Below are 9,181 nucleotides of genomic sequence, written 5' to 3'. Positions count from 1 at the left end.
TGGAGGGTTCAGTGTTCGAGACCCCCACTAGTGTAATCCACAGCAGCCGTGCTGAATCCATCCTATGACCCTCTGCGCTCCGTAAAGTGGCACTTGTACATGCACTCAGTAGTGTCATCACCTTCATTCCCTCCTACCCCAAAACTCCAGTGTGCACACTCTGTTTCTTGATCTAATGCTAAACATTTAGCTTTAGTTCGCAAGCCTTTTACCATGTCCTTACCAAAGCAGACTGTTCAACTTAGGTTATAGGAAAATTTTCATTAAGGATCAAAAAGATTATGTATTACTTACATGCACCATTGTTGTTTTGTAGCTACAAGACATTCTGGTGCTCAGATTCATACAGCACAATCCTCAGTTTGCAAAGTCTGCACTGCAGCATATGATCGATACACCCTCAAGCTATTTGCCTTCAGATAGATGCTGGTTCTGATTGTTCTTATAATCCAGTGCTCATATCCCCCACCCATTACATGGCAAATGAACCCAGCCACAGCAAGGTTAGATTTTTATCCCTAGAGCACTAGAATGAGTTTGCTTGGCCATAGTAGCTGAACCTTTAGGACTGGGATAGAGTTTCTACCAGTGAACTTAGTTGAAATACCAAACGCATCCATGTCCACGTTCAAATGAATATTGCTTTTTTTCAAAAGGTCAGTCCTCCACATCTGCCTCTCCAAAAGAATCTGCATTTTAATGAGACTGAAGAAAACAGATGTGCAAGGGATTCTGAGAGTTACCCAGCACCTCTGTCTGACCCAAGAGGGTCTTCATACTTTTGGCAGAATGCTCCATGGGCCTCTAGTAGAAGGGAAGTCTTAAAATGCGTAGGCAACATACACATGGCAGCAAAAACTTAGATCTTTCCCCAGTGTCCATCCACACACCTTCTACTCCCCATTCCCACTTTGTATTCCAGTTCTTCTCTCCCATTTCTGGATTGTTTTGGGTTTCTGTGCTTCATCCTTTGTCATTCGTTGGTAACTGCTTGAGCACAATGGTAGCATATTCCACACTTTCATCTTCGAGTTTCCTGTGAGGCTGACTTGGTTCAACATTACAGTAGAGAGGATCCTCAGTGCTGAGTCGGGATTTAAAGTTCAGGGTAATATATTTTAGGTCTTTGCTGTCATCCTTGGCACTTCCCGTGCTTTCAGTGCTGTCAAGCTACGGAAAGAAAGGGAAAACACTTGTTAGCATGATTCAGTGCCAGGCCACAACTGTTACCCAAAGAACAAGATTTTCCCAGGAGGAAAGGAGAAGCCATGTAAAAATTTACCTTTGGTCAAGACAGAGGTGAAAGAGCAGAAAACTCTTTATCACCTATCCTTGATGCAGGTTACAACCTCATTACCTATCCTTGGTTTCTAGTCTTTGAATCATTTCTTGGAGATTACTAGAATTTGCTTGACTGGTTTGTTTTCTTCCTGAAGTTTCTTTACATTAATTACCCCCCTCTCTCTCCAGCTAGGAACATTACTCTCTCTGGTGACATTAAATACCATTTCACCTCCTGCTCACAACCAAAAATGAGCACCAAGGTCCTCATCAGATGGGTCAGCCAGCTCCTCACAGACTGTTGGTGAGGGATTCAGATACCATATGGGAAATTTAGTTTTCCTTACCTGTGCTATGTCCTCTGTTTTGTCACAGGTGTCCTCTGCTTGCCTGTTACCTTTGGAATGAGCCAAAATCAGAGGGTTTAGTAGTAGTAGAGAAGTCCATGAAATGTCTGGGCATTGCCTATGCTTCAGGAGTTGTGGGGAAGGCTGTGGGATTGCCCAGTGATAGAAGCGATGGGTGAGCCAGTGGGAGCCATCTACCCTGAATCTGGTGAACATGTCGCTCTCACTTTACTTCTCCTGTAATGTGTTAGGAGGTGTCATGTGCAGAGTCTGGAGGAACATGGGTTTGACTTATTGTGAGAGGAGATCACAGCAGGGAGCCTGCCTTCAGGCTTCCCAGGCTGCACCAGCCTGCTCTTTTCCAGGGCACTGTGAGCTGGGAATAAGCTTGCCTGGAGTGGAAAAGTGATGGTCAGAGAAGGCCCTTTTTAGTACAGACCAGAACACGAGGCATCACCAGGCTCCACATACCTCTTCTCTGGAGCTGCTTGCGCCGCCTGATGCACAGTATTATCAAGCTGATGAGTGCCAGGATGAACAGGATGCTCAAGACCCCAGAGAATATAACAGTTGCATTTGAGCTGAAGCTGGGAGAGCAAAGGAGTTACCAGTGTTAGATGGTAGCACAGCATGATGTTGTCACAGCCCACTACCAAACAGTGACGAAAAAAAGGGACAGGAATAGCTTTTATGCACTTGGAAGGAGGGTCTGGTTCTTCTGCAGCAATGCTATCTTGGTTTTTCTACCTGGTTGTGCCTTCTGAGCTTTTCTTAAACTGCTCTTCAGGATTTTAAAACAAGCCACTGTTCAAAGTTCAGAGCACAATTCCAGGCTCTCTGGAGCATGTACTGCCTTTTCCACCTGTGTTCTCCTGCAGCTGGTGCACTGGGAGCTGATGTATGATTGCACTCTTAGTTGCTGCTGTAGTGTTCATGACAGCAGATGTCCAAAGGGGAAGAAAATCCTTTATGTTTAACAGCCTGGTAAATAGGATAAAATAGCAGCCAAGGACTGCACTGGCTACAATTCATGGCCAGGAGTAAGCAAAGTTGAGACAGAAAGGCTTAGGGGCAGAATCTTGAGTTTCTACTGCTGCAAAGACCACAGACCAAAAACTTAAATATAAAATAGTGGACAGACATCTACATTCTCAGAAAGGTGTGACTAGATTCCATCAGTCTGCTTCTCCCTGTGTAATTACAGTGTGGGCAGAAGCTGGAAGAGGAGAGGCTGTCTTTGGTAAGGATGCCTGTCATATCTAACTGCTCTGTAAGCAGGAGTCTTCAGAATGCCCAGAGACTGCCTACCCAGGGAAGACAGGCGTACTGTGGACCAGACATTAATAGCTCTTGTCTGTGTTCAAGCTCAGAGACTTTCTTTAGGCCTTACCTCGGTGTCGGGCTGTTTCCAGAAGGCGTTGCTTGGCTGGTACCTGCAGTAACTGACAAAGTTGTTCCAACTGCCGGCACTGCAATCACAAACATGAAGAGAAGAATAATTGCTACTGGGCTGCCTGGCATTTACCAGCTGAACTTCCCTGCCGTTGCTACATGCTAGAAATCCACTCCTGCTATGACACCCAGCACAGGCAAGCTGCCCAGGCTGTGTCCTGCCTCATCAAGACTCGCTGGCAGCAGGCAAAGCACTGCAAGGATCAAAAGGTGGGAAGGAGGGGCAAGGAGCTCAAGAGGAGCCCCACTCTGTGTGTACCCACCCAAACGCATGGCAGAAGGAGGTGCTACAAGTGCAAGAAGATACGCTCTCTGGCAAAGATCTGCAGGTAGCAATGAAGTACTGAAGGAGCCTGTGTGTAAGCAGATAGAGGCTTGCGAAAACTCAGCAAAGAGCATTGCCTGTGAAGGCCTTGACTGTAAGAATTGCTTCCAGGACTGCTTCTGTGCCCAGGGGAGGTTGTGCGTGCAGGAGCCTGCGCACTTAGAGACTGCATTCAGTCCCATGCGTTAGGATTTTCACCTAGAGACCTATGCCGTCCCCTCTCGTCTTCTGGATTGCCATATCCCTTCAGTGCTGCTCTGCCACGTTCCTGAAAGACAGGCTGCAGCATGGTGCTGCTCTGCCACAATGAGGGGCCTAAATGTTATCCCTTACTGTTAAAACATCATGCCGAAAGAAAACCTACAAGTCACAGATCTTTAAAACACAGGTCTAAACGTGGTCCCCTTGGCAACCAAGTGGGAAGGTTGTGATAATCTTTGAAAGCCAAGGGAGGAGTTACTAGGAAGGGGCAGAACTGCTGTTGTGAGGATGAGTGACAGAAACAGCTCCGTGAAGGCAAGCGAAGCTGCTCTCAGGTAAAAGAGAAGCCAGGCAGGACACGCGTGTGGTTCGGTTCTGATCCCTGCTGCTATTCCAGAGCATGGTTGGTACGAGAAGGTACAATGATGTGGGGTTTGGGCAGGCAAAAAGAGGGAGAGAGTAGGAAAGTGAGTCTGGAATACAAACAGCCCCGTTTCCCAACAGATCAGTACTCACCGTCAGAAATATGGAGCGTAACCTCCACCATTCGGAAAAGATAACCGTGTGAATGAAGCGCACACCAGTACACACCGGAGTCCTGTGCCTGCAGCTTCTCCACGGTGATGGTGAGAATCCCCTGCTGGGTGTCGTCCTGGATCGTGACTCTGCCTTGCTGAGGTGTTCGGCGGGACCCTGAGGGCCCCAAAGCTGTGGTGGCCAGTATGGTACACGGTTTGCCAGCTGTCTCTTTGCACCAGGCTTTGCTTACAGCCCCGTAGTCTGGGGCGCTGTACAGACACTGGACAGAGACATTGCCTGACTCCATGGCTGTGTATCGTTGGGTCCCTGGAAAACAGGCGGCATGTTTGGTGAGATCCCAGAGCAGGCACAGTGACAGCCCTTCCCCACTGCTGGAATACATGCTGTGGGCTGAATGCTCCCTGGATGTCCTTCTACCTCCAGACATGAGGAGCAGAATGGACCCAGACCCAGATGACTTGTGCAGGGGTGAGTTTCAAATTGGGTGGGATCCCATCCTCTTCCTCTGGTTCCCCCATGGACCGCGTGCTCACAGGCGCACAGCCTGTAGGGTCTGGGAGGCAAGGGAGGCAAGAGAGGGCTGGCAGCTGCGGGGCCAGAGCAGGAGCAATGCCTGGCAGTGTGGGAGGTCTCCAGCAGCGCCCAGCGCGGGCGAGCTGCGTGCTGAGCTGGGAGGCTGCTCCTGGAGCTCCTGGGTCGGTCCTCTGGGCAGCAGTTGTGAAGAGCGGCCCCATTTGTGGGAGCTCGTGGGAATCTCCCCAGACCTCTGCTGGGAGCTGGCAGGGCGTGAAGGGCCAGGCCTGAGCTGTGGCTCCACAGGGCCCTTTGGGCAGCGGGCAGTGTGTTCGCCAGAGAGACGGGCAGGCAGGGAGAGAGTGGTGGCAGCGCTGGGCTCCTTGATGGTGCGGCGCGGGATGGGAGGGAGAACAGGCAGGGGAGGTGGGGCTGAAACCTACCAACAGCCACCCTTGCCTGCCAGTAGGTACTCACTCTTGGACACAGAGAGCCTGACCTCCGTTAGCCGCCTGAGATCAGAGTCTAGGTAGAACGCACAGCAGTACGTGCCGGTGTCCCGGTCCTGCAGCTTCTCCATGGTGATGGTGAAAGTCCGCCGCCGGGTGTCATCCTGAATCGAGGTTCTGTCTCGCAGGGCTTTGCTGTTACTCTGTGTTGAAGGGTAATCTGTGCTCACCACGACTTTACACGCAGTCTGACCTTCCCTTCGACACCAGGCTTTTCTATCCATTGAGTACACCCAGGGGCTGTACGGGCACTGCACAGAGACGCTGTCCAACTCCTGCTTGTGCAGCTCTGCGAAACAGCGCATGTGGTGACTGACCCTGAGCAGTGGGCACACGGGCATCTGCCTCCCAGTCTGAGTCGGGCATCCGGGGCAAACTCTGCCCTGGGGCAGCTCCAGCAGGGATGGCCGTCAGTCAGGGCAGGGGTGAGGCAGGGCAGGACAAGAGGGAGCGGAGAGCCCGCAGGGCCAGCCAGGGCTGCGGGGCTCCTGCACACCAAGCCTGTGTGCGCGGGGAAGGCAGCGAGCGAGGCTGGGCAGGGTCGGGGGCAGTGGGGGTTGGAGAAGGCACTTGGCTGCGTAGGAGGGAGGGATCGGAGCAGGGGAAGGAGTGATGTTGCTTTCTGACAAGACTGGAGTTTGTGTGGGGAAAAAGGTACTCACCCTTGAAAACGTTCAGTGAGATCGTCTTTAGTTGATGGTACCCATACCTGTTGTGGTAAGCGCAGAGGTATATGCCTGAGTCCTCTACCTGGAGGTTAGTCATGGTGACGGACACGGTCCTATTCGTGCGGTTGTCCTCTATCGTAACTTTCCCACTTGTGTCCCAGTTTCTGTACGGGAATCCTGTGGTCGTCTCCACTAAGAGCTTCCATTCTCCATCTCTCATGCGGCACCAGGCTTTCTGCTGCTGGTAGTCATCCGGCGCTGCGTAAGGACACTGGATGTACAGAGTGCTTCCTTCGGGTCGGCTCTCCTCAGCACTGGATGTTTGGGCTTGGAGACCTGTAAATATCAGCTGTGGTGAGGGAGAGGGGAGCTGGTGCAGGGCTGCCCACAGCCTCCTGAAGGGCACAGGCAAACTCTGCCTCTGCCCTTCCTCCGTGGGCACTTGTGGCTGGAGGAACTCTGAAAACCGAGACCCATTCCCCCTGCTAAACTCAACCTGCTTGGAAATGGGAAGGTTGATTTCTGGTGGTCAGGGTTGAGGTTTGAGCTGGGACCACAATCGTTATTTAAAGTATCTTTGATTTAAAACCCACGGAGAGGTGGGTGCTAGAGGTGCTGGACCTTGAACCCTCAATAGAGGCGTGCGTGGCACAGTGTTTGGAGCTGCCCCAGCAGCCCACCCCATTGTCACTGCCCCTCGCTGCAGGTGAAAAGGAGCCCGGCTGCCCCTTCTCTCCCCACCCCTGCCGCGAGCTGCCCAGCTCAGAGCCCTGTCGGTGTCAGGATTCCCCGCCACTGCAGAGCTCCACAGGCAGCAGGCAGTGGGGAAAGGGGTCCCACTGCTCCCGGGTGCGTGGGAAGCCTGAGGCATGCCCAGCCCTTCTCCTACCTGGGAAGCAGAGTGGCAGCAGGAGGAGGACTCTCAGCTCCATGGCCGTCCTCACGCCCATGGAAGGGGCATTGCTGGGGGCTGCCCAGTGTGCCCCGTTCAAAAATGTCTGCCTTGTGAGCCCCTCCACATCACAGTGACGCTGCTGGAGGAAGTGCTGAGGTCTTGGTTTCCCACGGAAATCCTTCACCACGTTTTGCAACAAGGCTGATATTAAGATAATTTTAGGGTGCATTTGGGGAAGTGGCTGAGAGCAGAGATGGGCTGTCCTGGTGGCAAAGGCCCTTTGCTGCTCTCGCCTGGCCATTGTCACACTTTGTCCTCATGGCAGTGGCAGCGGGGCGCTCCTTGGGCTGCCCTGAGTCATAGAGACAGAGCAGGTCCTTTACCCTGGCCTTGTCCTTTTCTCTGGGCTCCCAAGATGCCCTCTGCCCAGGCCCTTGCTGGAAAGTGTCCTCAAAGCCAGGGTGGCAAGGAGTCCAGGGCTGTGTCTGCATGGACCCTCCTGCGGGCTGTGCTGTTTGTGATCCCCAGTGTCTACCCCCCCAGCCCGTCCCCTTGTGCCCTGTTCAGAGCCCTCAGGGTGCCCACCCGCAGCGTGCCCAGCTGGAGAAACCAGACCAGTATCATGTGGCTTTTGCACATTGCACGGTAATGTCTCCATAGGGACAACTGAAGTGATTTTAAGTACACGGAAAACAATGCAAATATTGAAATAATCCATTCAAAGCAGCTCCCTGTGAAAGTGGACAGGTAAAGACAGCCTCCTGGCTCTCCATGTCCTTTTGGTTCCCCAGTATGATTCAGGATCTGGATGTGAGAGGGTGAAGGTACTGCGAGTCAGGAGCAGCCTAGTAGGTAGAGTACTGCAGAGTACAGAGAACAGAGAATGGGCAGACCAGGTTGGGCAGCAAGCCTGGGAGGCTAGTTCTTCTGCAAGGAAAATGAGGAAAAAGAAGTTTCTCCAATTTAAAAAAAAAAAAAAGAAAAAAAAAGAGGCACTGAGACACTGGCCTATGAGAACAGGCAGCTTAATTTCTTTCTTCGGAAGAGGTGAGAGTCATCGTGAAGAGCACACCAGTACTCCCCAGTCTCTTCTCCATGGTGATGCTGAGAACTCCCCTCTGGGTGTCATAATTTATGGTGCATCTTCCTTTCTGCGTGTTATTCTCATTCTGACTGCATGTCTTTTCTGTGCTGACCAAGACAGCACGCTCTTTCCCGGCTGTCTTTTTGCACAGCCTGGTCATCTTGCATGTTGTATGGGCTCTCAGCAGAGCGACTGCATCTCCCTAGCTACATATCCTTGGGTTTCTGGAAAAGGTCAAACTGGTTAGTAAAGTCCAGACAAACTGTCCAATATATCAGTTTCCCACAATTAGAGTAAGCCAATATTTTAATCCATTTTAGCTACAGGAGGGTCGAATTGAACTAAATTGAATTGAACATAAATATGCAAAATATTTTGTCCTTCTGAAGAAATTTTAGAATAGTATAATCATGTCCCCAAACAAAGCAAAGCTTGTTGTAACAGAAACAATTAGGAGTGTTGGCTCTGAATTCATCAGCTGCCTTGGTGATCAAACAGCCAAGACAGAGAAAGATCTGAGGCACCTTATGTATAAGAAAAGACTAAAACAACTTTTTGCGTGGAAAGGAAATGACAAGGGTGACATTACAAAAGTTTATAAAATCAGGAACAGCAGGGAGAGAGAGAAAAGGAGCAATAATTTACTGTCTGTTATAAGAAGGAAGTCACTAGTTAGGAAACAAGGAGGAAAGGAAATTCTCAACACATGCATTGAGTGTGGAGTTCACTGCCACAGGATATTCATATAGCAAAAGTTTTTATGTGTCAGCAGAATGAGTAGATGAATTAAAGAGAAAAAAATAATTTAGCCATTGTTATTATAGCAAAAATACCCTCTTCAGAAAATCACTTGAGGCTGGGAGATTATTCTGGAGACCTGTTTCTACGTGCTTCTCTGGTTTTGTACTGCTTCCTAATTATCTGCTTCAGCCAGTGTTGGAGACCTGTGGTCTGACCTACTATGGCTATTCTTACGATTCCTCGGTAACCTGGGAGAAGGTAATACAAACCACTGAAAAGGTAAGCAGAGAAAGTGAGGCAGAAATCGACAAAGTGCCCCACATTTTCCTTAAAAAGAAACACTCTTGGAAACAGACAGCTTAATCGCTGTTATTAGGGAAAAATGAGACCATGTACAGTGTGCACACCAGTACACTCCTAAGTCTTTGACTTGCCGCTTCTGGATTGTGACAGTGATTGTCCCCTTCTGCGTGTCATCAAGTATAGTGCTGCTCTCAGAATGAACCTTGTTTTCATATGCTGATGGGTGGTAATCAGTGCTGACCAAGATATCACATTTATCTTTCCTTCAGCACCAGGCTTCCCTTGTAGCGTAATTCTGGATGTTATAGGGACATACAACAGA

The 9,181-nt window shown here is 50.3% G+C and overlaps 1 protein-coding gene across 2 annotated transcripts; it reads right to left on the bottom strand.

The window, feature by feature from the left end:
* Window positions 1-333: 333 nt before the first annotated feature.
* TREM1 (triggering receptor expressed on myeloid cells 1) lies at window positions 334-6,849 on the bottom strand. Of its 2 annotated transcripts, none has more exons than XM_075442919.1 (8): window positions 6,726-6,849; window positions 5,831-6,172; window positions 5,137-5,457; window positions 4,123-4,452; window positions 3,019-3,097; window positions 2,100-2,215; window positions 1,629-1,678; window positions 334-1,170 (listed from the first exon to the last, which is right to left on the bottom strand). In XM_075442919.1, exons 1-8 carry the CDS (start codon window positions 6,784-6,786, stop codon window positions 964-966), a joined length of 1,506 nt encoding a protein of 501 aa, XP_075299034.1. In that variant the 5' UTR covers window positions 6,787-6,849; the 3' UTR covers window positions 334-963. The 2 variants fall into 2 exon arrangements, with proteins under 2 accessions (XP_075299034.1, XP_075299036.1); XM_075442921.1 differs by having other exon boundaries at window positions 5,200-5,457.
* Between the last annotated feature and the right edge of the window lie 2,332 nt (window positions 6,850-9,181).

Source organism: Opisthocomus hoazin, chromosome 25 (genome assembly GCF_030867145.1).
Source record: "Opisthocomus hoazin isolate bOpiHoa1 chromosome 25, bOpiHoa1.hap1, whole genome shotgun sequence".
Taxonomy (NCBI): Eukaryota; Metazoa; Chordata; class Aves; order Opisthocomiformes; family Opisthocomidae; genus Opisthocomus; species Opisthocomus hoazin.
This window is presented reverse-complemented; position numbering and strand designations above follow the sequence as displayed.

Coding starts and splice junctions, on each gene's coding strand:
- TREM1 (XM_075442919.1), bottom strand. CDS start 6,786: ATGGGCGTGAGGACGGCCATGGAGCTGAGAGTCCTCCTCCTGCTGCCA. Junction 5,458..5,830: donor CTCACTGAACGTTTTCAAGG/GTGAGTACCTTT, acceptor GCTGTTTCGCAG/AGCTGCACAAGCAGGAGTTG. Junction 2,216..3,018: donor GGAAACAGCCCGACACCGAG/GTAAGGCCTAAA, acceptor TTGCTCTCCCAG/CTTCAGCTCAAATGCAACTG.